This window comes from Raphanus sativus, chromosome 6, assembly GCF_000801105.2.
Source record: "Raphanus sativus cultivar WK10039 chromosome 6, ASM80110v3, whole genome shotgun sequence".
Lineage (NCBI taxonomy): Eukaryota > Viridiplantae > Streptophyta > Magnoliopsida > Brassicales > Brassicaceae > Raphanus > Raphanus sativus.
The window spans coordinates 45,447,323-45,472,799 of NC_079516.1; the positions used below are offsets into that span (position 1 = coordinate 45,447,323).

General features: G+C 38.4%; 5 protein-coding genes across 5 annotated transcripts; 4 read left to right on the forward strand and 1 right to left on the reverse strand.

Annotated features, from left to right (window-relative positions):
- The first annotated feature begins 396 nt into the window (after positions 1-396).
- Positions 397-3,971, forward strand: LOC108813528 (LRR receptor-like serine/threonine-protein kinase GHR1). Its single transcript, XM_018586111.2, has 3 exons — positions 397-1,580; positions 1,711-3,165; positions 3,234-3,971. The coding sequence occupies exons 1-3, from the start codon at positions 743-745 to the stop codon at positions 3,818-3,820; spliced, it is 2,880 nt and encodes a 959-aa protein (XP_018441613.1). The 5' UTR covers positions 397-742; the 3' UTR covers positions 3,821-3,971.
- On the reverse strand, positions 3,947-7,558 carry LOC108813529 (protein ROLLING AND ERECT LEAF 2). The gene is given in 7 exon segments (XM_056989856.1): positions 3,947-4,745; positions 4,823-5,046; positions 5,119-5,333; positions 5,409-5,456; positions 5,459-5,479; positions 5,555-6,636; positions 7,313-7,558. Coding segments are annotated over 6 exon segments (2,202 nt in total). The 5' UTR covers positions 6,585-6,636; positions 7,313-7,558; the 3' UTR covers positions 3,947-4,081.
- A 3,122-nt stretch (positions 7,559-10,680) lies between these two features.
- LOC108813051 (serrate RNA effector molecule) lies at positions 10,681-14,557 on the forward strand. The gene is made up of 12 exons (XM_018585484.2): positions 10,681-11,154; positions 11,232-11,314; positions 11,532-11,589; positions 11,961-12,035; positions 12,122-12,196; positions 12,294-12,341; positions 12,458-12,526; positions 12,620-13,405; positions 13,488-13,536; positions 13,625-13,881; positions 13,984-14,142; positions 14,246-14,557. Exons 1-12 carry the CDS (start codon positions 10,766-10,768, stop codon positions 14,304-14,306), a joined length of 2,109 nt encoding a protein of 702 aa, XP_018440986.2. The 5' UTR covers positions 10,681-10,765; the 3' UTR covers positions 14,307-14,557.
- Positions 14,558-15,730: 1,173 nt separating this feature from the next.
- On the forward strand, positions 15,731-17,808 carry LOC108809061 (non-specific lipid transfer protein GPI-anchored 12). Its single transcript, XM_018581186.2, has 3 exons — positions 15,731-16,149; positions 17,243-17,296; positions 17,492-17,808. Exons 1-3 carry the CDS (start codon positions 15,789-15,791, stop codon positions 17,605-17,607), a joined length of 531 nt encoding a protein of 176 aa, XP_018436688.1. The 5' UTR covers positions 15,731-15,788; the 3' UTR covers positions 17,608-17,808.
- Positions 17,809-20,214: 2,406 nt separating this feature from the next.
- LOC108810043 (uncharacterized) lies at positions 20,215-21,249 on the forward strand. Its single transcript, XM_018582170.2, has one exon. The coding sequence runs from the start codon at positions 20,557-20,559 to the stop codon at positions 20,932-20,934; it is 378 nt and encodes a 125-aa protein (XP_018437672.1). The 5' UTR covers positions 20,215-20,556; the 3' UTR covers positions 20,935-21,249.
- Positions 21,250-25,477: the final 4,228 nt, after the last annotated feature.

Sequence of the window (25,477 nt, forward strand, 5' to 3'; positions counted from 1 at the left end):
TAAACCTAACTGTTTGATAATAGACTTTGGTTCGGTTCGAATCGGTTTCGGTTCGGTTGGTTCGGTTCGATCGGTTCGGTTCGGTTTTTTTGCCCACCCCTAATTATTTGATTTACATGTGGAATTTACATGGGAGCTGGAGAAAGGAGAATATATACTGTAGTAGTGCATTTGAAAGTTTAACCATATATAAGAAACTTACATGTAATAATAAATCTTCCAATATTGGAAAGCTAGCTAGATGGGCATTAACCACATCGGCCCATAGATAGTAATGTAATAAATGTAAATCTCACGTGGACATTCTACAACTAAAATTAAGAAGTCTTGCTAAGTCCACAGACTCCACACCTACCATCTCTATTACCACCATATACTAAATTTACTTTGATACTTTTCACTTTTGTCTTTTGTTTCAGTGCGAAAGCATCTGCAACTTTGGACCTTAAAAAGAAAGAAAAATCAACATACAAACTGATAAGGACGAGTCCACAAGAATTAAAGAGCTATCACCTACTTTACTGTCTTCTATCTTCCGCCATTGATTGCGCTTTTTTGATTGAAGCGCCCCCATAAACAACAAAAAGAAGCAAAGATTCCTCAATTCCTTCTTCCCCGCAGGTCCTCTTCTTCTTCTTCCTCCATTTCCGAGAAACTGACAATGTGGCTTACATGAGAGACTCTTTGATTCCTTGGAGAAAAAAGGGTTTTGTGTTTTTTTTTCTTTTCCAATTCCGAAGTCATGCGGATAATATGTTGGATGATACTAGTCTTAGTGATAAGCACTTCAGGTTCTTCTTCCGACTTCGAAGCTCTTCTCGAGCTCAAGAAAGGCATAAAGACAGACCCATCGGGTAAAGTCTTTACTTCATGGGATGCAAATGCTCTATCCTCCTCCGACAAGTGTCCTCAAACCTGGTACGGAGTTTCTTGCAGTAGCGGAGACGTCACATCCATAGATTTGAACGGTTTAGGTCTGGTCGGAGAGTTCAGTCTCCCCGTCATCGCCGGTCTCCGGAAGCTTCAGAACTTGTCCATCTCCGACAATCACTTCTCCGGAACTCTCTCCAAGATCGGTTCTCTCAGGTCTCTCAAGCATCTGGATATATCCAACAACATGTTCCGCGGCTCACTACCTTCCGGGATCGACGATCTCGACAGGTTGAAGTACCTTGATCTGCAAGGGAACGGTTTCTCCGGGGAAGCGATGAGCTTGTTCTCTCAGCTACATAGCGTGGAATACGTGGACGTGAGCAGGAACAGCTTGTCGGGCTCGCTTGATTTGGGTCTGGCGAAGTCGAGCTTTGTTTCTTCGGTTCGGTACTTGAACGTGAGTGGGAACTCTTTGGTCGGAGAGCTTTTCGCTCACGACGACGGCATCCCGTTTTTCGATAGTTTAGAGGTGTTTGATGCTAGCAGTAACCGCTTCTCTGGCTCTCTCCCTTCCTTCAGCTTTGTTGTCTCTCTCAAGATTCTTAGGTTACAGGACAATCAGTTCTCGGCTTCTTTACCGCAGGGCCTTCTTCAGGAGAGCTCAACTATCTTAGCTGAGCTAGATCTTAGCCTCAATCAACTTGAAGGTAATAAAACTCTATGAATAGAATATGCGGAACAACTGCATTGCGGTTCTAACAGTTATATGTAGGGATTTTTGTTACTATTAAATACGATGCGTTTTGTAATATTCGGAGTCTTGATATCTTGTTGCAGGTCCTGTTGGAAGTATAACCTCTTCAACGCTAAAGAAACTCAACCTGTCGTCAAATAGACTATCGGGCGCCTTACCGTTGAGAATAGGCCACTGTGCCGTTATTGATCTGAGTCACAATAACATCTCAGGGGACTTGTCAAGGATACAGAGCTGGGGTGATTACGTAGAAACTATCCGGTTAAGTTCAAACTCACTCACTGGAACACTACTACCTAGCCAGACTAGTCAGTTTTTGAGGCTGACTTCTCTCGAGGCGGCTGACAATTCGCTGCAGGGTGAGCTGCCTTTTGTCTTAGGGAATTATCCTGAACTGAAAGTGATTGACCTCAGCCGTAACCAGCTTAGCGGATTCATACCGGGAAATCTTTTGGTGTCGGAGAAGTTGACGGATCTAAAACTGTCGAACAATAACTTGTCTGGTTCGCTTCCTCTACAGGATGCAAGTAGTGCAGGGAACCTTAGCTTGACCAGTATTGACCTGTCGCATAACTCGCTAAGTGGAGTTCTCTCCGGGGAACTAACCAGATTCCACAGTTTGGTTACTTTAGACCTTTCTTATAACAACTTTGAAGGGAATATACCTGATGGCCTCCCAGACAGCTTAAAGGTATTCATTGTCTCTGCTAATAATCTCTCTGGAAACCTGCCGGAGAGTCTTCTCCGGCGGTTTCCAGATTCAGCGTTTCGCCCCGGGAATAATGAGTTGCTGATTGAAACTCCTAAAGATGGCATAACCTTAGGAAAGCATAAGTATCATCATATGAGATCTTCCGTAAAGGCAGCTCTGATCATAGGCTTGGTCGTTGGTGCTTCTCTGCTTGCTCTTGTCTGTGTTTGGTTTCATTGTATGCTAAAGAGGCAGCACGAAGAGGACAAAGAGAAAATGGATGATGTAACTGATGAAAAGAGTAGCCTGCAGAAAAACGAACCTTCTCCTTCACCTTCTCCTGGAAAGAACAGTGTACCTTCGTCATCTGTAACTTCCACTTCCACAACCAAGGCGAAGCTGCTTGTCTCTGAGCATCCTTCATCCTCCCAAGTATCTGCTTCCTCCACTCCTTCCCTGTCTAGAATCCACAACTCACCGGATAACCCTAGGTCTCGCCAGACATCCGTGAAACTGGACGGGAACCTGTACATTTTCGACGCTTGTCTTACCACGCTCACAGCAGAGGAACTGTCTCGCGCTCCAGCTGAAGCCATGGGAAGGAGCTGCCACGGAACGCTGTACAGAGCGGTGCTCGGTTCTGATAACACCGTGTTAGCTGTCAAATGGTTAAGGGAAGGGACTGCAAAAGGCAAGACGGAGTTCGCCAGGGAGATAAAGAAACTTGGCAACATCAAACACCCGAATCTTGTTTCTCTTCAGGCTTACTATTGGGGCCCCAAAGAACACGAGAAGCTTATCATATCAAGATACATTGATGCACCCTGCTTAGCTTTCTATCTCCAAGGTAATAATAAAAAAAAAGACTGGTTTGCTTAGTATATTATTTGATTTTTGTTTTGTTTTGTTTTGCAGAGGCTGGATTGCTAAACCTCCCACCATTGCTGCTAGAAAACCGTCTTAAAATCACTCTAGACATAGCCACTTGTCTTAGTCACCTGCACAACGAAGAATCAATCCCACACGGGAACCTAAAATCAACCAACGTTCTCCTAAAACCACCCGAGCTCACTGCACTCCTAACAGACTACAGTCTCCACCGGTTGATCACACCGGAAGCCACGTCAGAGCAAGTTCTGAACGCAGCCACTCTCGGCTACTGCCCTCCGGAGTTTGCTAGCTCCACCAAACCCTACCCTTCTCTCAAAAGCGATGTGTACGCCTTTGGGGTCATCTTGTTAGAGCTTCTCACGGGGAAAGTGTCGGGAGATGTTATAGATGATGAACAAGGGGTTGTTGATTGGGTTGTTATGCTCGTGGGACAAAACCGTGCCGTCGAGTGTTTTGACCCTTCCATTGTTAAGACACACGCCTCTGGGGTTGGAGTTCTTATTGATGTCTTGCAGATTGCTCTGAGCTGTATCTCACAGGCACCGGAGAGACCAGACATGAAATCTGTCTGTCAAGAGCTCTTTAGAATTGTTCTCAAAGGGACAAACTAGAAGAGAGATCATCACTCTTCGATTCCTGTTTGTGTTGTACCATAATATGAAACTGTATATCTTAAATCAATTGGTAACCCACTTAAAACCATCATACTGTATAACAACTATCTTCCACATTCATGGTTGAAGCAAATCTTCTTATATATTATCTCTTTTAGTCTTTTAACATTTACAAATGCCAAACCCAACTTCCTTCCAAAATTTTGACCTCAGCAAAAACTCCATTATTCCAAGAAAAGAAACAAAATATGTATTATATCAGTTACCCTGGGAATAAGCCTTCTTCAACTGCTCGTAATTGATCTTGGCTTCTTGGATTCTCTGTTTGAGTTCCTCATACATTTCCACTGATGATTCTGAAAACTGTTTGAGCTGGCCAGCAAATCCTTCCAAACTAGTCCTAAACCGATCAAACCCCGGACCACAATCTTCCAACGTCTCCTCTTGCTGGTCGTTTTGGTTCTCACCAGGTCCATGTTTCTTGCTGCGATGATTCTTCTTCTCCTGACGTGGCAAGAACCTGGCGACGTCAGAAGCCAGTGCTTTGATGGAGCTTGAAACCTCTTTCGCAGGTAAGGCTTCGAGCTTCTCGAGCCAGATTGAACACGTCGCGTAGATGGGAGGGCCGAGGTTTCTGAGAACTGGTTGCTGGTGCGCACGCCTCTTACGCTTAGACGGTCGTGGTAAGACGACGCATTTTTCCAGCCACTCGTGTATGGCTTTGATGTATGATCTCTGGCCTGTGATCCACTTGGTTAAGCTCGAGGCCAACGCGCTGAGTTCGTCTTCGAGGTGAGATGTCACTTGTCTGTGCAACTCCGAGTGCATGTTGAGTTTAATGTTTCCCCTTCTGTGACACGCTGAGATCAACTGGAACTGAGCTTTGTGGCATTCAAACATCACTTCCCACATTCGACTCAACCTAATATTCAAAATCCAACAAGGTTCGAATCAGCAATAAGAAAGAATTGAGTTTTCACTACTGTCTACAACACATACCCTTGGATGAGTTCCTCAAGTTGAGGCTGGAGCTCGTTGTCACGAAGCTCTTCAATCCGTCTTGATATTGAGTCGATCCTATGAATCGCCACTCTGATTCTGGAGTGAAGGTCCTTGACAACTGAACGTGTCTTGTCTATTCTCTGTGAGCCTTTACCTTCTGATTCAAGTTCCCTCAAGATTTTGCACTTGTCGTCATACTCTCTCCGCACTGCCTGACTCCCCTGTAGTCAGAGAAACCACATTAGGTACATCATTTCACTTGATTCGTTATAAGCAAACATGAGTAAGAGTACCTTCACTTCATCATAGAGCTTCCGCTCCCATGCATACAGTCTGTCTAGAGTTGAGGCATGGCTTCCAGCGATCACGCCAATGTTTTCAAAGAGACTGCTATTAAGCTCTTCCACGTCATCAGAATTCATTCCCCCCAGAGGATTCATTGAAGATGTGGATCGAGAAGATTCAGTCCTATGCCAGGTCAAGTATTTCATCGTGTTTGGAGCAGCCTCTGCACATAATAACTCAAACTCTAACCAATCTCCATCAACAGATATTTACCCAAAATGTAAAAAAAAAAAATTACCTTCTGGTACATCTTTGGGGTCTTCCCCACAAGAGAGACAAGTTTGAGCAGTGATGATGCACCGGAGCCACCTGCAAAAAGGCAGAGTTATGAATAATCCCAACTATAGTAAACAATAGATTAACAAAGAGATGAAAATGATATACTTTGTTTTGATGGAGGTATTGGACGGAAATGCAATTTATTGGCTTCAAGCATCCTAGGAACCTCTTTCCCAGTCTCAGAAGCTTTAACAAAGAGCATCTCTACCTCTTTCATGCTTGACAAGAAGTCCCTGGAGGGAGGAAGAGGAAGCCTGTTCTCGGTGTGGTGGTTCGGTGTTTTGTTCAGTACTGGAGTAGTAGCAGCAGCTGCTAAAGGCGTCACTGGTGGCGATAGCTCAGGAGTTTTGCTTCTCTCAGCGTCGTCTGAGAACTCGCTTTCCACTCCCTCCTCCTCTCTTTGAGGAGGCTCACGACGCACTCTATTGAAGTTTTCAAAACTTCTAACGAGTGTATCACTCGTTGGCTCATCAAACTCATCGTCAGAACCGTTGGACTCTTCTTCCCTCTCTTGAAAAGAAAAGTTGTCACCATCTTCCTCCTCCTCCTCCACCTCTGTAGTTTCTCCCTTAACAGAACTCGTCACATGATGACCATTCCCAGCGTGAGGAGGAGAAGAAGAAAACTGGTTGTCGATTGGATGGGAAAGACCAAAATAATCCCAAGGAGGCGTCTCAGATGGCATGGAAGAAGAAGAAGATTCTTCAAATGGGGTTGATTCCATCTTCTCCATAGACCTAGTCTGTGGGACACTAGACGATGGTGAGATGACAGTGGCGACAACCGTAACCGGTGGTTTCTCTACCACCTTTTTTGGAGAAAACCCTCTGAACTTCATGTGATTGACCTGGAATGGACTGGCACTAGGAGGAGGAGGAGAATAGGAGGTCTCGGTTAAGGCAAGAGCTTGTTCTGGTGTTGCACTAGTGTTGTAAAGAGAGGAAGACTCAACGGGAACTTGGATCTCAGCAAATCTCCTCAAGGCAGTTCCGGTACTCCTGAGAGACTGGACGTATGAAACGTGAGCAGCGGCTAACAAACATCTTCCATCAAGTGCTTGCTGCACAAACTTCTTCCTTTCACGGCATAACTGTAAGGCTTTATCTTCATCTATTCTGGAATTTGATGCACCCATTGTCCCAAGCTTAAAAAGGTTGCAGATTTTAGATTTTAGAACCTGCAGAATGCTGTCTTAAAATAGATTAGACCAAAAAGTAACCATTAAATACTAGAGAATAGTTTCAAATGCGGACAACAACTAAACATCCAACAAGGGTGATAATTTCCCTTGCAGGATAGCTACTCAGTCAGATATACTAAAAAAAACAAAGTGAAGAGGCTGGTAGGCAAATCAAGAAACCAGGATGAGACAATCGAAGTTTCTTCCCACAAGTATCAAACTAGTAAAAGCCAAGATCTCTAAGATAAGGTAAACCATATTGCAATCTGACCTATTCCTTTTAGTAAACCTGCTCGTAATGAAAATAATCGCAGAAACAAAGTTCCCGGTTCATAAACCACTACATGAGAAAGGCAACTCAATTAGACATTCCTGGTCAAATCCAAAGGTAATATATACAAAACCAATAGAAGAACAAAGTTTTAGTCTTTTTTCATCAAAAAAAAAAGGAGAACCTTTTTGGTAGAAAGGTTAAAGATAAAAACAGACAAATAAGGAAACAATTGAACAGAACCAACGCAGCGAAATCGAAAAATCCGAAACAAGCGTGAATAAATAGCAAAACATAGACTTTTATGGAAAGGAGAAAGAACACCCCACCCCCAGTTGAAAATTAGATTACCAAATCTATTGGCTTTTCTCACGCAAGCAGAAAAAGGAAGAAGATGAAGAAACGGCGATACCTAATTAAAGAGTGAGAGAGAGAGAAGGAGCGGTGCTTGTGTTGTGTGTTACGGGAGAGAGGAGGAAGAAACAAAAACGTATTGTACTGTACAACAGCAGAAGAGGCGACGACAAGATGTGTTGAGTCAGCAAAGCGAATCAAACGGGGGCAGAGAGAATCTTATGCGGAGAGAGATGAGGAGAAAAATAAAAAGGGGCTTAAGTGGTGGTGTGTACATGCAATAAAGCAAACTTTCTTGTAAAAAGGAGAGTTCGATCTCCTAAACGCTTACTTACTCTTCCCTTTCTTATACTAGGGATATAGCCCCGTGCAAGCGCGGAATCGTGAATCTCTAAAAGAATTTTCGATTTGTGTTCATGAATTCGACATCTAACAACATTTTTTTTTAAGAATATGTCAAACATAGACCATATACCCACTCAGATTCAACATCTGATACGCTGACTAATTGACATCCTTATTAGCTATCCAGTAAATTCGCAACATGTGTAAATGTAAGAAAATAATAATCTATTCCAATTTAGAAACCCCACACAATAGTAAAACCCTTTATTAAACATAGCGCAATAATATATACATATCCAGAAAAATAGTCAAGGCGAGATTTTTTAACAGAAATAAAAAATAAATCTCCATGAGCTCCTCTCAGATCTATGTGAACTCTCTCGCTCCGTCCAAAAAGTTGTGTTTCTTTTTCATTGGTTTTTCCTGTAGTTATCAGCTGTGTAAACAATTTTGTTCGCCTCCTCTTTGAAACTACCTGTGTGTTCTAATTCAAATTTGAAGTATGAGAAATTAGTGAATCCCTCCATGGCGTACAGGTCTCAGCGGACAACTTCAGAAAGTAGAACAAAGAACATAGAAAAGTTATACTAATCAAGTTTTCAGTAAGACTATGAAATTATATCAATTTAAGGAGTTTCAATGATATATGACACTGAATAGAGCGGTTTAGAGTGTAATGGTTTATCATTGGATGTGAGAGTTGAGCGACAAAGTGGGAGAACCCTATGCCATATTCAAAGACAATGCAAAAGAATAGACGATTAGGAAGCTTTTTGGGTATGTGATTAGGAAGCTTTTTGGGTATGTCTGACGCATCAGCCTCACCTTTTAAAGGTTATGTAGAAACTGAGTGTCATAGGCCGCAAGTTAATTTAAAATGACCCACAATCATTAATTCATTACATAATCACGTTCGAAAACTCACTGCCGAGTGCCGTAAAATCACCGGAAAAATGTAATTCGGACACCAACGATGACGATGTAAAATGACTCAGTCCAAAAACCGAAATTCTTAAAAACTTAATTTTCACTCATTTCATCCTATAATCGAGTAATATATTTAAAAATTCATGAAGTTTTCATGAAAATGGCAAAAACGAAGAAACTGATGTATAACTCTTGAAAAATTATGAGATGTCGGAGTCAATATTGCAAAAAGTCTAAAAGTCTAAAGAAAAAGATGACTTGTAAAAATCATAATTGCCTTTCATTAAATCTAATCATAAAAAAATGCAAAACGCACATGTTCTCTATTCGAATCCGGGTTGTGAGCTTCTTTAATGATACATAAACCACTGCACTAAGTGATATTTAGTGATTTTCATATGAATACATACTATTTTAAAACAAAAACTAGATTTTGATCCGCGCTTTTGAAGCGCGGGATATTTTAACATGAAAAGTTTCACTAATAATTTAACAAATATTTTGGTAATTTTTAAAGAGTGTGTATTTAAAATATTTTTCATTTAAATCGATATTTTTAAATTCAACCCGATTGTGATTATACCGGTTAATCCGGAGATCTGACAATTCAATTTATGTTTTTAAAATATTCATATTAAAAAATTACTAAAATCTGAGACTAACCGATTGAACTGATGGATGATCGATATGTAATCTAATTAGATTTAAATTGTAATAGTTTCATAATTTGTAATCTTATAATGGAAATTTTAAAGTTCACTATTTTGCAATTTATGAAATTGTGACGTTTCTACAAAATTTTAAAGAGAAAACAATAGATATAAAATAATTAAGATTAGTTGACAAAAAAAAATTAAGATTAATTATTGTATTATTTGGAAACATTGATAGTAGTATAAAGAAATAAGTATATTGTTTGGAAACGTAGATAGTAGTATAAAGAAATAAGTATATTGTTTGAAAATATGGATAGTAGTATAAATAAAGAAACATTAGTGATTTAATGTATGTTTAACTATAAAGTATAAAAGTGTATTTAATTTAAAAACTTACAAAATAAATGTTAGGTCCAACAAAATGTTTCTGTTTTAATAAGATAGATATAAAGATGGATCCCACAAACATTTATCAAAATCTGATGTGGACACAGAAGAAAGTGTCTCATTATATATATGATTCCTCCTCTACTTCTTTTTCTTCTTCTTACAATTCACTTTGTCTTTTTTCGACAATATCACTTCTTTAAAAAGGAAAAACCTATTTTATTAAAATAGTGTTTTTTTGTATCTGGCCTATAATTTTGTCATTATACTAAAATTGATCTTATATCATATATTATATTATAACAATAATAATAAACTGATTAATGTAATCAGCTCAACATCAAAACATAATACTGTAAACCAATTTAATCCAATATAAACAAACTGATATGGTTATCATACACAAACAGATATGGTTACTTTAATTCAAAACTAAAATGAATTAAATTATTAAGCTGTTGTAGTTGTAAAGTTAGTCAACCATAAATTTAATACACTGAGATAGAAACTACGTGATGATCGTAATATAATACATATTTTATTAAAACGGTCTGAATAATACAAACATCTTAGTCAACAATTTTTTTCCGGGTAATAAACAATTTCAGAATATTTGGTTCAAAATGTAAGAGCACTGGATTTCCGATAAAATTCAGATAGATATTGTTAAATATATATATATATATATATATATATGTGTGTTTGAGAATATTCTAAGAGTATTTTTATTTTTCTCTCTAAAATATACTTCAATTATATTGTTTATTTTATGATAATAGAATAAAAATAAATTTACTTTATAAAGAGAGTAAGTTGCTTATATTATGTTCACTATATTAACTTTTACTGTAGAATAGAGTATAAATGAAATAAAAATCATTTATATTATACAATTACTTTATTTTGAAGTAAGAATATAGTAAATCATTAAAAATAGTCTAAATATATTTTTGGCAATTTCTCTATGTGTTTTGTAATGGTCAAATACTTAAAAAAAATTAAGATATAAACAAATAAAAGTATAAACCCCTATCTTGAGGGAGATGGGCTTATTCTGAGTAAGGCCGACTTAAATTTAGGTTCAGTACTGTTTCTCTACCCGTTAAGCTATACAAGAGAAGGAAACACACTTTTGAGTGTATCGAAGAAACACGATAACAGTTTCGCGAATTTAGGGTTCCGATCTTCTCCTCCTAATGGCCGACGAGACTCTCCCTCCGGCTGATTCCGTCGACACCGACCTCCCCGAGAAGACCACCTCTCCTCCTCCACCGCCGCAGCAGCAGGAACATCAAGAGGAGCAGCCTCCCAACCGCCACGAGAGAGATTCCCGCGAAACAGATCTAGAGCGTCCGCCGAATCGCCGCGACCGCGACCGTTCGCCCCCTCCTCCTCCTCCTCCCCGCAGGGATTACAAGAGGCGGCCTAGCGGGAGCCCTCCCCCGCCGTACAGAGATAGGCGGCACTCTCCTCCTATGCGCCGCTCGCCTCCTCCTCCCAAGCGATACCGGAGGGACGATAACAACGGCTATGATGGTCGCCGTGGTGGTGGTGGTGGTGGTGGCTATGGCCCACCCGACAGAAGGTAATCTTCATCTCGATCGAAATAAAAAGTTCATTGTTACTTTGGCTCAAATCACTCACTCTGGGCTGGAATGATAGATTTGGAGGATATGAGTATGAGGGTGGGAGGCCTGGTTATGGTGATGATAGAGCTCATGGCCGCTTTATGGGACGCCATCAAGGTTAGACAACTATCTGCATGAGTTCCCATTTGCATCTGATTTTCTTTTTCTTATTTTTAACAATGACTATCGTGTTAGACTGTCTTATAAATTGGAAACAGTTAATCCAATTTTTAACTAGAGATATGTAATAGGAAGCTTCAATCTAGATAATACCAAATTTTGAGCAAAAAAAAAATTAATAATCAAACTTGTTTTTGTGTTTATCTCTTGGCAGACTGGGAGGGAGGTCGGGGACGCTATGGTGATGCGTCTAATAGTGGAGGTACTCAAAGGTTAGAGTTCGTCATCTTTGTTCATTTTCTCTTTGCTTTGTTGTATTTATCCTATAGTGTTTTTTTTTTCTTTTGCTATGGATTATTTTATTTAGTTAATGTGCAAATTAGGAGTTATGAACTGTCTAACTTTCTCCCATGAGGCGTTTATCTTTTCTTCCTTATAGATCCAAAAAGTTAAGAGTGACTTTGAGGCATACGCTTGATCATTTCTTAGCTACTAGAATATCATTTCTCTAACATGTGATGTTAAAAATCTATCATCTTGCTGTTTGAGTACGAGATAAAGCTATTACTGTTGTTTAGTGCTGTTTGTACACTCCCTTGTTTTTACATTTAACAATAAGCACGGTTGTATTTCCTTGATCCAGGGACGGGCTGATGTCTTACAAACAGTTTATCCAGGAGTTGGAAGATGATATATTGCCATCAGAAGCTGAACGAAGGTATGTTTATAACCTGCAACTTAGTCTTGGTGCTTAAGCAGTTGTCTTGTAAAGCTACAGGGGCAACGTCTTCTTTCCTTTTGCAGATATCAAGAATACAAGTCAGAGTATATCACAACCCAGAAACGTGTCTACTTTAACACTCACAAAGAGGAAGAATGGTGATTTCCACTATCTGTTCCAGTCGTTTACCTCGTTTACCTTATTCTGGGAATTTTTGCTCATCTATTAACATGCTTATCTATGTTGCGCTTCCAGGTTGAAAGACAAGTATCATCCAACAAACTTACTTTCTGTAATAGAAAGGTAACTTCAAGAACCATTTGCAGCTGTTTAATTTGGTGTTAGCCTGTTTGGTATAATATACTGTATAGTGATATCTTGGTATTACAGTATTTATATGTTACCTTTGAAAATTTCAGGAGGAATGAACTTGCACAAAAGGTAGCGAAGGAGTTCTTACTTAATTTACAGAGCGGGAATCTAGATTTGTAAGATCATATTCTTGGCCTCTACTCCGTGTTTAATATTATAATTGTTCTTTCATCTTCAAAAGCTCACAGTATTCCATCGATCTGTTCCAGAGGTCCTGCAGCGACAGCATTGAATAAAACTGGACGCACCAGTGAGCCAAATTCTGAGGATGAAGCAGCTGGTGGTGGTAAAAGAAGACCTGCTAAGCGGGAAAGTGGAGGGACTGATGCATCGGCGGCACCTAAAGCACCAAGCTTCACTTCTGATCCAAAGAGAATCCTAACTGACATTGAACAAGCGCAAGCCCTTGTGCGTAAGCTTGACGCTGAGAAAGGAATTAAGGAGAACGTTTTATCAGGTTCCGAAACTGAAAAGTCGGGTAGAGATAATTTGCACAGTGGTTCAACTGGTCCAGTTATAATCATAAGAGGTTTGACATCGGTGAAAGGCCTTGAGGGTGTTGAATTGCTTGACACTCTTCTCACATATCTCTGGCGTGTTCATGGTGTGGACTATTACGGAAAGCTTGAAACAAATGAAGCTAAGGGTCTGCGGCATGTGAGAGCAGAAGGAAAAGGTTCTGATGCAAAAGGAGATGAGAGCGAGGACAAATTTGACTCTCATTGGCAAGAGAGGTTGAAAGGTCAAGATCCCTTGGAAGTGATGGCTGCCAAAGAGAAGCTAGATGCTGCTGCTATTGAAGCTTTAGATCCACATGTCCGAAAGATTAGGGATGAGAAGTATGGTTGGAAATATGGTTGTGGAGCTAAAGGCTGCACGAAGCTGTTTCATGCTGCTGAGTTTGTGCACAAGCATCTCAAGCTCAAACATGCTGAGCTTGTAGTGGACCAGACTGCCAAAGTGCGGGAAGAACTTTATTTTCAAAACTATATGAAGTATGTAGGCTTTCTTCTCTTGGATTCCTGTTCTGTCATTTCTGACCAGGTTGTAATGAAAAAAATTATTCGTCATTTGTAGTGATCCTAATGCGCCAGGAGGACAACCAGCCACGCAGCAACCTGGCCCGGTAAATGATCCTTTTTATCAGTTGATAGAGTGTTGTCTAGTTTGTTATTTCGGATTTGCTTCTAATGTGTTTTGTATACATTTGGCAGAGAGATAGAGTTATGATGAGACGCAAGCCAGGCATGGAGAACAGATTGAGGGATGATCGAGGTGGACGCAGAGACGGACGAGCTTATGGAAATGACAGAATTGATCGGTCAGAGGATCAACAGAGAGGTGATGGAAACGGTCCAAATCCGGAGGAAGGTGGTTTCGATGCATTTGGTGGGCAAGGCGGTTTTCAGGTACCTTCCTACTCGGCTGATATAAATGCACCACCGATGCTGATGCCTGTTCCTGGTGCCGGGTAGGTTTAACAATGACTATTAACTCTCTCATGATCTTATCCTAAGAGAGCAAACCATAACCAGTGATTTGTAATGATTGTGTGAATGTTAAATGTGGGCAGGCCACTAGGACCATTTGTACCAGCACCACCTGAGGTTGCGATGCAGATGTTCAGGGACCCGAGCGGGCCCAACCCTTCTTTTGAAGGTGGGGGCAGAGGTGGACCAGCCCCTTTTCTGTTGTCTCCGGCCTTTAGACAGGATCCTAGACGGCTACGCAGGTATAACATTGCTTTCATCTCTCCATTAAACATGGCTCAACCTAGAGTCGTTTACTGTATATGATGTCTATAAGAAACTAATGTTATGGGAAAATGGTGGCAGCTACCAAGACCTAGATGCGCCAGAGGAAGAGGTGACCGTTATTGATTACAGGAGCTTGTAGACAGAGAGGAGAGAGAGTGGGATGCCCGGTCTAGCCAGCCGATTGGAACAACAATCTACATGCTCTTTGATGTCTGTATCTTTTCTTTCTTGTTTCATCCTAATTTTTACTCAGTAAAGGCGTAAGACACGCACTCTATATATTTTTGTTGATTGCTTTTCATGTGTTTTAGTTATCGTTTCTTTGTACCTTTATGCATTTTCTACTTCTGTTTTCATGTTCTATTGAAATCGTCTCATCGTTTAGTTGTATTCATATGCATTCCTCAGAACTGATATTTTCAATAATATTTACTCTTTGTTCGCCTGTGCTTCAGCATTGGATTAGATAACAAGCTTAAATAAGATCTTCGGACCCAAACACTCCGGAGAAGATGAGCATCATGCACATAAAAACCTCCAAAATTCTGTAAATTTATCCCCGCTACCAAAAAAAAATTGTATGAGAGACTATAGATCCAATCATGTCACGTGACCAGACACTAACACATGGCTTCATTTGAACATAGATGGTCTAGACTGATAACAATTTGACCCTTTATCCAACTAGATTTGACGTGAATTATCCTGAAGTTTTAGTATTTGATGCTTGGTAGTATCCCAGAAACGTTCAACTGCCTAAAGGGAACTGCTGATAACATTGATGAATTTACATGGTCTCTGTTTTCTAGCAGCTTCAACTTCCAACTTAAAACGTTCCCGCAAAAGATCTGAACAACAACCAACTTGGAAAACAAATATATGATCTTGGATAAAAGTCCAGCCATTCGCTAAAAATCTGTCTTAACTTCTTGCAACAAATAAGTATCTCTTCTTCTAACTGCACCAACCGAATAGAGAGGTCCATGAAATTTTAGCCGAACATCGAATAATCTATCTATCCACCAAGTTTTGAAAAAGCCATCATTCCTAGTGGGGTAGAGTGATAATCATTGCAGTTTGAATGCTCTTCTCATTTTAGAATTACAAACCACTCAAGGTTATTTTATAAACAACGAGGAATCATGGCGACTGTGTATCATCGTATAAGAAATTCCTTGCCGAAGTAGCAAAGAAAAAACCTCAACTCTTCCTTTCAATAAAACAATAATCCAGAGCAATGATCATTTGAACACTTGAATATTAGCGTTAGCCTCACATTTTCTCTCACTATCACCCAAATTTAACCCAACATAGTTTACAGAACACTTTGTTCATATTCATTTCACAATCTACACCACTTGCTCTCACCGACATCCGGTAAAATGGTACACTTAAACCTTACACAGTTTTTTTTTTATGTGCGCACAAAACTTTATACAGTTATATTTACTGTTTTAGTTAAAAAAAAAAACACTGGGCTCCATTCACAAAGAAACAAAAACATTGCTTTTTTTATTTTATTTTTCACTTTAGAAGTTACTTGTCCATAAAATATACAAAATTAATATCTAATTCTAACTTCATTGAGTGCAACTCAGATCTAATCAGATTCCCACCAACAATGCTCAAAGCCAACATTCTCAAAGGCCTTTTCCTCCTCTTCACTCTCTCCTCCGCGCAGACCCCTCCGGCACCAGAACCAGTGCCCGCAGATGGACCTTCTTCTCCGACGAACTGTCTAGTGAGTATGCTAAACGTATCAGACTGTCTCTCGTACGTTCAGGTAGGGAGTACCGAGACTAAGCCAGAAGCTGCCTGTTGCCCTGAGCTTGCTGGGATGGCTCAGAGCTCGCCGGAGTGCGTCTGTAATCTTCTCGGCGGCGGTGCATCGCCGCGTTTCGGAGTCAAGCTTGATAAGCAGAGAGCGGAGGAACTTTCTTCAATCTGCGGTGTGAAAGCTCCTTCGCCTAGTCTGTGTTCAGGTACTTCTTACTCATTACGTGCACCTACTTTTTTATACGTTATTGGACGTCCGATCCAATTAAGCTCAATCGAACGGCTCAGATAATTAGATAGTCTTGATAAAAAAGACCATAACTTTAGTTGAACACAAATAGAGTATAACCAGTAGGGGTAGGGGTGGGCGTTCGGATACCCGTTCGGGTTCGGATCGGGTATTTTGGATTTTCGGGTATTTCGGTATAGGAGTATAAAACCCGTTCGGGTATTTCTGTACTTCGGGTCGGGTTCGGGTATTTTTAGTTCGGGTTCGGTTATTTCGGGTCGGATTTTCGGATATTTAGATTTTGCAAAAAAAAATTAACTTCTTCATTTCTCAAGTTTTTTTCTTTTAAAAAATATAAATTTTACTTAACTGATATTTTATTTTTAATACATTGAATGATTTGAAGATAAAATCTTAAAAATAAAATACACTAATTTGATTATTGTTTTTAAATTTTAGTTGTAGCTTTTGTTAATGCATGAAACTAAAATTTGGACATGCATTTTAATTGAGCAAAAAATCACTTTTCTTGCAATTATATGTATATTATCTAATTTTAAACCATGTGTATAATTAATATAAGTATTTTGAATAAAATTAGAGAAGTAAACTATGAATATATGGTTAATAGTACATAAGTTCGGTTATTTTCGGATATCCATTCGGGTTCGGGTACTATCCGTTCGGGTTCGGATATCCAATCTCTCATAATTCAATACCCGTTCGGGTATTTTGCTACTTCGGTTCGGATTTCGGTTCGGGTTTTTCGGGTCGGGTTCGGGTGCCACTTCGAGTATGGGGTAAAGTGCCCACCTCTAAATTGGGGTACGAAAAATAAAACAAAACCAACCCAAACCAAATCATAATGTCTAAACCAGTTAGTTCAAAATTTTATCAACCCAAATTATTTAGTTTTATTTGGTTTTGAATTAAACCGAACCAAAAAATTAAAGTATTTTTAATTAGTTAATTAAATATACTTTTAAGAAATGTATTTTTACTATTTATTTACATATATTCTTTTATTTCTTTTTACATACATATATTCATTGTTGTTTCTTGGTTAATAGTTCTTGGTTTTCCAACCATCTCTCCAGCAGGAAGTGAAGATTCATCATCTGGAGGTTAGATTTATTATTTTCCTATGTTAAAATATATTAAGAAGACCCCAAGATCTAGATTTCAGCTTTATTTCATTTAGGATTATACATCTACAGCATTGACGGTACTGATTATATTTCAAGGAATCAACATGTTGTTTTTGGTCTTACAATTCTAAATAGATTATCTCTGAATAGCATTAAGTGGTTAAATTTCAGGTTCTGAAGGATCGGACAAAGATAAGAAAAACGGAGGTGGCATGGCCACTAAAGGTTATGGATTAGCTTTGAACTCTCTTGTGTTGGCCTTGTTCACGATTTTTTCTTTATACTGAGCATTACATAGCTTTACTAGGTGATGCATCATATATTTATATCATCATTCTTACTATATTTCCCCTTTTGTGATTCCGCGTAAGAATATTTGTTCTCGTGTGTTTCTTACAGAACTTGAGTTCTGTTATAATGTTATAGTGTAGTGAGCTTGTATTGTTATGGATGTTGATTTACAAATAAAGATATCATTTTTCCAATTACTGGAAACTGTGAAAGACAAGTTTTGATTCTGTTTTTTTTTTCTTAACATTCAGAGAATCATTTATTGCCTCTTTCCCTGTTTGTTAACTAAGCATCCACGAAGCTCTAATTTGTGTTCAACATTGCAGTTTCGGGTTAATCAGTTATAGGCGCATATATGTGAAATAAGGAAAAAAGATGTAAGCATATGAAATCAAACTGGTCATTAGCCCACAAACAACCAAGAAGGCAAGTCATTCGTATGGCCCACTTTTATAAAGCCTGAAATCAAATTTTTTTTAATATCGTTGGAGCGAAAATAGCCAATAATTTTCGCGGGCCAACTTTTCATCAAACGAAATGCTATAAAAGTTTCGTAGAAGATTTAGGGCAAAAGAAAAAAAATATTAATCGGGAATCCTGAGCGACGATAAACAGAGTTCACTTGTGCTATTAAACTACTGATTCGGTAGTTTTCTTGTCCATTTCCATTCAGGTTCGTCAGATTCTCATATTCTGTAAAGTTCGGATCTTATATATTATGTTCGCATCTGCCAGATTAATTTAGCAATTAGAATTACATTTTTGTTGATATCTCTGTGAGATGCAGAACAAAATAGCTCGAACAAATCAAACCCTAGTTTATATTATGTTTCTCAAAAAGTATTGATCACGTTAGGGTTCAGAACTAGAATAAGAAAGAATGCGATGATTGATTTGTTTATTGATTTGGAATAAAGTAATGTTCGAACAAAGTTAATCTGGTTTAAAATATTGAATGTTATATATTGTCTTAATTAATATTTTTTTGTTTGTTAGTGTGAGTGACAAATAGAAAAATGGCACCACAGTCGGGGATAAGAAAACAAGCAAGCGGAGCTGAGAAAAGAAGAAGGAGAAAGAAGATTGAAGAGTTTGTCAAGTCTCAATCCAACGCCATGCTCAAGTTTATCAAGAAACCCGATAAATCTAGCAACGACAACTGATTATCAGTTTCCCAAGGATGCTCTCGGCAGGCACTTCTCGCATGAGTTATACATAAGAGTACTGGCGAATAAAGAGACACTAGATGGTTTACTCGGAAGCTTTTGATAAAGCATTTTGTTTTTGCTGCAAGCTGTTCAGAGACGATGATGATGATGATCAGAAACGTGATGATGATTTGGTGACTAGAGGGTATAATGATTGGGGAAATGTTTCGACAAGGTTCAGAGAACATGAAACGAGTTATGATCATATTCGTTGCATGGTTCGTTGGAGAGAAGTCAACAAGAGAGAAAAAGGGTGTTGACGATATTGGTCAGAGTAAAGTCAACAATCCTGTGAGCTTGGATGAGTGTGATGATGAAAGTGAGAAGAAGAAGGAGGAACAACTCTCTGAAGATTTTTCAGATCCTGGGAACTGGGGAAAGGTTGATACGAGGTGGAGAGATTTATTGGTTAAGATTGGTCCAACGACAAGGCCCCATCAAGTGATTATCAGTTTCCTAAGGATGCTGCTACTGGGAGGCGTTTCTCGCATGCTCTCTACGTGAGAGAGTTAATGGTGAAGGGTGAGAAAGCAGATCGACGTTGGCTGGTTTACTCAAAGGTTTTGGATAAGGCCTTTTGCTTCTCCTGCAAATTGTTCAGAGATGATGATGATCATCACGGCCGTGGTGGGAACTTGGCAGCTACAGGGTACAATGATTGGAAGCATATCTCGACAAGGCTCAGAGAACATGAAAGATGTCCTCATCATATTCTCGCCACGACTCGTTGGAAAATGTTGGAGATGAGAATGCATAAGAATCAGACAATTAGATAAGCTGATTAAGTTGTAGCTCAAAAGAAAGATTTGCCCTACTATACTATCGATTGAGATTGGCTTGAGTTTGATAATCTTTAGTTAGCTCTTCTTTTTTTCTTTCTGTGGACAATGTGTTTACTGGTGTCACATTATTTTATTTTCTAGTCTGAACGTTTGTTAGTTTCTTTGATATTTTATTTCATCCGGTTCGTGTCTGGTGGCTGCCAATTCCAAATCTCCACACCATCGGACCGAACACTCTGTCTTCATCTGATCATACATACTGTCCAACGAAGATCATATATAAAATAAATAAAACAATTATTTATGTTTCTCTACCTGTCTTTTCAACCTCTGTTTTGATTTTTTTGTGTCCCTCATCAAATAATGTAAGGTCCTATCTAGCTAGCAATTCGACAAAAAGGAAAAAAAAACCAATCAGACAGATAGTAAGCTGAGAAAAGAAGAGAATCAGAAGCAACACAAGTGGTAGGTTTGTGGGGGAAGAGAAGTCCAAAATCACTTTCTTCCAAAAATCACTCACGTCACGTGTGGCCCCAAACCATACAAAAATAAAAAGAAACAATTTATTTTTATTTATAAATTGTTCATCTCTAATTTTAGGGAAAAGGATAACAAAATCTTTGGTTATATGTATATCCTCTCCGATAATATTTCATGTACTTCCATTTTTTTTTATCTGGAATCCGTTACTTTTCTATTTTTCTTTCTTTCTTTCACCAGAGTTTTTCTTTCACTTGGTCTGAAAATTCCAACCAATCCCGAAAATCATCGCACAGAACAGCTGTTTCCGTTAGGTTGTTCCCATCCTATTTTTTTTACTTTTCATCCACCCTTTTTTTATAAAAAAAATCATCTTCCTGGGATCGTGATGATCTGATTGCAAAACATAACCATAGTCAATGAAGCCTCACTAGATTCTATTCTCTCGGGGGAAATCAATCTTCCTGCTCTGCCGATGAGCAAACAACACACGGAGAGGAGAAAAGTAGGTGAGGTAGCGGGAGGAGCGGCGGCCGAGTGCGCGGCCATCTGTTGTTGCTGCCCTTGTGCGGTGGTGAAATTCGTTGTCCTTGCCGTGTACAGGGTTCCCGCGGCTGTCTGCAAGAAAGCGTGGAAGCAAAGCAAACGACGGCGTTTTGTGGCGAAACGGCACGGTTTGCTCGAAGGGAGTCAGAGCAGCGTGCACGCTAAATTGAAGGAGGAAGATCCAACGGCTGAGGTTATCGTTTTTGAAGAAAGCGCAGTGAACGACGTTATGGTGCTCGAGAATGAAATGTTGGAACGGTTTTATGGGACGGGGTTTTGGAGAAGCTTGTCGAGGAGGAACACGTGATGACCGAACTCTTTTTAAAAAAAATGTAATATCATGTGGGTATGTGTGAATAGAAGTAACATATCAGCATGATCTTTTTTCGCCGGCCGTTTTCATTTTCTTCTGTTTAATTACAATTTCTTTCGCCAATAGGATACTGACCAAAAACTTCATATGAACACGCAATCAATAAACAACTTTAAAATGCCACATTTGGTAAAATATATCTTTGAATTTATTAGCTTTTTTGTTATGCTTGTCAAAAAATATAATCTACGGAAACTCATGAACGAATCTCTAATATCTTTGACTGAACATTTAATAATAACCCGAGCCCTGTACTTAATTTTTTGTATGTAAGACTTCATCCTTGTTTTTGTAAACCTATTTGCAAGTAATATGTTTTTTTCTTTGATGGTGGTGTGGCCAAATTTCATAAATGATTCTCCTCATTGGACTTCGTTTATCTCTCATTACAACCATGACATTTGTCATTTTCAACATTTGAAACAAGTTCACCGAAAATGTCAGTCTAACAACTTCATGATAATTACCTGGAGAAGATATTTCGCCTCAGCCTTTCTTACGTCATGGATCATCTCCCACTCCACCTTCCGTATAAGGAATCATTTGGTCGGGTTTAGTTTCGATGGATGTCCCTCTACTCATGAAAATGTGGAAGGATCAAAACTCAAAAAACATTTATGGGAGTTTGACAAAAAACATCATGTTTTACATTGTATTATTTTGGGTCAAAACTCAAAAGTACATGCGCTAAAAAGCTCCATGAATAATATATGACGATATTGGTATTGCGTCGACATATATATCTGATGGTGTTCCAAACATTTTCTGTTAAATAGACCCCTTGGGTGGACAATTAAAAAAAAATAGTGATCGGGTCTCAAAAACTGTCATGGCTCCATAATTATATTTTACTAAACTGTGAGGAAATGCATTCATTTGAAAGATAAACATATATGTTTATTGAAGTATTTGATACTTCCATACAAATAGTAAATTAATATTCTTATAAGTCTGCAAGTCATTTGTTACCCGAGTTTTTTTTTTTTGAAACACAACTTCCATTAAACTTAACTTCAAAGCTTACAAGGGCAAGAGGGAATTAAACATCCTCTTGAAGACAAATCATAAACTACAATAGAAAATGAGATCAAACAAGATAAGTCTTCATACGAAGTTGACAGTGAATCCAAAACAAAGTTTGAATGCGTCGAAGAAGCTACAACAAAGTCGGATAGCTGAGAAATAGTCACAAGTGACGTTGAGGAACAACCCTCACCAACGAGAAAACACAAAGTAGTCTCGATTGCACCTTCTGGCCCCGTACAGACCGCTACGCAAGATAACAAATAGGTGGGTAAGTTGAACCGAGGACTCAGTAGATAATCCGAGAGAGCATCTCCATTCATAGAAGAGAGGCATGATTGTGAGATACTCTCCTCATCTGAGGAGGATGGCAAAACCCATATCAGAGTTGGTGAACCCACATAGAAATTCTGCAAAACAAAATGATATTGCAATAATCTCATCTTGTACATCCCGAAGAACCCTTCGTGCATTTTAAATGAGGAGAGGACCCTAGCTTTGAGGAGGAGACACAATGCGAGCACAAACAAAGCAAACGACAAGTTTCCAGTTCTAAATTCCGAGTTAGAAATTGTGGAGCCCCACGAACCCGAGATTTGAAAACTTTAGAAGTTGAGGTTTGAAGTTTGACTGGTGGCGGTATGGATGGCGGATGTCGGAGGTTTCCTAGCTGATTGAGGAGGGTGGATGTCAGAGTTGGAGGCCGGAGTGGATTCCCACTTAAATTGGACGTCAGGTTAACCCACGGCTGGCCCAGAGCTGGACCGTTGGATGAGACGCACGATGGACAGCCAGATCCACAAATGAAACCTTCAAGATAACGTCTTGACGGTGTGAGAGTGATGGATTTGATACGAGAAGAGCTTATACTTCCGATACACTGAAATTCCGAGCCTGAACGACGGGACAAGAGTGGAATCCCACAGCCAATTGTCGTCGAGACCACGGGATCTAAGGGGATGGAATGAACTTGCGGTGAAGGATGGAGTGAATTCTGGTGAAAGGTGCTGATTGAGGAGGTGCGGCTTGATTGAAGCTTTCAGGAATCCCTGGTGAAGAGAATAGAAACGACGAAATAATAGGACATGATTAAAGGCAAGAGAGCGACGAAATAGCGGCGACGCCGGCGGGTTAAGCCACCGCCGACGTCGAGATCTGGAGAAACCAACGGCGCCTCGATGTCTGGACGCGGGAGAGAAGGAGGCTAGGGCGAACTCTGTTACCCGAGTTTAAGAAGAGATAAACAAAGAGAAAGATTTACACTTGTAAGTGGTTGAGTATCCATCTAATTTCTTTAAGAAATTACACCTTAGGTTGTTTAGAAAATTTTGTTAAATGAATTTATATGAATAAGTTTGTTTTTTCAGGTTGATGGTGATCTATTTTATCTCTTATGGTTTCACGAATTGGTTGGAGGTCCGATTGAAAAGATTACCAGGAACCTGACAACATCCTCCAGATGGTATGTCAAGTCGAGTTATCCAATAATTGTCTTAGTACGTCACTTGTATAAATCCCAAAATATTTCTGAACACTTCTTATTTTATTTCCATTTCTTAAATTATGCCACTTATTTTTTACCTATATGTTGCTGCATCCGAGTTGCTGCATAGCAAACTGCAAACATGGAAGAAATTTAAAAGAAACAACATTTTTGAAAACGGAAAACAACTATACAATGTAATGATTTAGGGACCATTTAGATTTCATCAATAACTTTTCAGAATAAGTTTTTATGAAAACTTTGTTGAACAAATTAAACATATATCTAACTTATGAATAGTCACGTTTTTTTCGTTCGTTGATCTTTTTGAATAGATAAATATAATAGAAATTGGAAGCTATATACCATACTGAATAAGGATAAATTAACTATGTGAAAATAGTTTGCTATTTGAATTTACATATATGTTGTTTTAATCATATGATATACTCGGAAGTCATATTATTCTTTTGAAAAAAAAATCATGCATTGATAATAGAAATAACGGTATTCTTAAACATAATTTATCTAGAATTTTATCTTTTTGTTTTTAACTTAGGGATAATTATTTGCATAGCTTTAAATTTAGGGGAAATTTGGAAAAATGCACTTCAATAAATAAGATTATAATTTGAAAAATACATCATTGTTTAAGCTTTTGGAAAAATACACTTATTTATATATAAATTTACCAAATTGCCCAATTTTAATATTTCTTAATTCTTATTATATTTTTAAAAAATTGTTTGAAAATTGTTAGAATCTGTATAATATCTTTTTAATATACTAAACAATATCGTTCCTATATTTTTTTAATATATCTTAAATTTTTTTAGTGTTTTGAAAAAATAAAAGAAAGCAACGGGTCGTCTTCTCGTCTCCTTCTCCCATCCTCTCCCTTTCTGAATTTTTTGTTCCTTTCTTTATTTTTTTTTTTTCTAAAGGTACGCAACACAGAATCATGATTTTTCTTTTTCTATTGATTCTGCTTCTCTTCAGTTCTGACAATAGTTCTGTTTTTTTTTTCAGGAAAATCATGTTATTTACCCTTAAGGAAGGTTTGAAGTCTGAAGTTTGACGATATAGTTAAGATGGATCATGAAGATTTCAGTATAAATAGGTTGGGCAATGAGTTAGAATCTAATATTTTACGGTTCTGTGAGTATGAGATGAGTAGCGGAGTAACATTCAACGGACTGAAAGAATTTATATTCAATCTGGTTCTGGTTCTGGTCCTTGGTGCTGGAAACTCTTCTGCTTCGCTAGACGCGAGCGACATTATCACCTGTGAACTATTTTCACTCAGGTCATAACCTTCCTTATCTCAGAAGGAACACATACTTTGCTTTTCTTGAATTTTAAGGCGGCTATGCTCTTCAATGGGTTTCCACTGATGCCGTTTATTTGCATTGAGAAGCCAATTGAACTGCACAATGTTTTGAGCAGACAATTTTTTTTTTAAAAGTCTCGTTTCACTTTTAGAAGAAAGAACAACACAGTTACTTTTTTTCAAATGCTAACGCCACTATCTTTGTAAAACTAAGAATGTAAAACCAAGAATAAGAAAAAAACATGTCTGCTTTCTTCGTTTTCATTAGATTCAGCTCTGGTTACAGCTTTCTTGCATTTCAAGATGCATTTGATCAAAAACTTGATGAACTAAATAAGAAGCTTATCCATCTATATAAATATATATAATCCTCTTCTATGTACGTACGCTGTTTCTATTTTTTCTCTTTGGTAAAACCAATAGTTTTAGTCATCATCATCTCTTTTTTCATCTTTACGGAACTCTTGGTTTAGCTTCAGGATTTATCTTAAAACACATATTTAGTTTAAACATAAATAATTATAATTCTTATTAATTTCGAATTTATATATTAATTATTGATATATCAAATTGGGGGCAAAAAGATAAATTCACCTTAAAGAAAATGTAGTTTTAAAAAAAAAATTAAAAACAGTGTATTT

Bases quoted from the DNA above. Each gene is read 5' to 3' on its own strand.
- LOC108810043 (XM_018582170.2), top strand. From the start codon at position 20,557: ATGAGCAAACAACACACGGAGAGGAGAAAAGTAGGTGAGGTAGCGGGA.
- LOC108809061 (XM_018581186.2), top strand. From the start codon at position 15,789: ATGCTCAAAGCCAACATTCTCAAAGGCCTTTTCCTCCTCTTCACTCTC. The intron at 16,150-17,242 runs GTACTTCTTACT...CTTGGTTAATAG, and splicing joins TTCGCCTAGTCTGTGTTCAG to TTCTTGGTTTTCCAACCATC. The intron at 17,297-17,491 runs GTTAGATTTATT...GTTAAATTTCAG, and splicing joins TGAAGATTCATCATCTGGAG to GTTCTGAAGGATCGGACAAA.
- LOC108813051 (XM_018585484.2), top strand. From the start codon at position 10,766: ATGGCCGACGAGACTCTCCCTCCGGCTGATTCCGTCGACACCGACCTC. The intron at 11,315-11,531 runs GTTAGACAACTA...ATCTCTTGGCAG, and splicing joins CTTTATGGGACGCCATCAAG to ACTGGGAGGGAGGTCGGGGA. The intron at 12,036-12,121 runs GTATGTTTATAA...TTCCTTTTGCAG, and splicing joins CCATCAGAAGCTGAACGAAG to ATATCAAGAATACAAGTCAG.
- LOC108813528 (XM_018586111.2), top strand. From the start codon at position 743: ATGCGGATAATATGTTGGATGATACTAGTCTTAGTGATAAGCACTTCA. The intron at 1,581-1,710 runs GTAATAAAACTC...ATCTTGTTGCAG, and splicing joins TAGCCTCAATCAACTTGAAG to GTCCTGTTGGAAGTATAACC. The intron at 3,166-3,233 runs GTAATAATAAAA...TTTGTTTTGCAG, and splicing joins CTTAGCTTTCTATCTCCAAG to AGGCTGGATTGCTAAACCTC.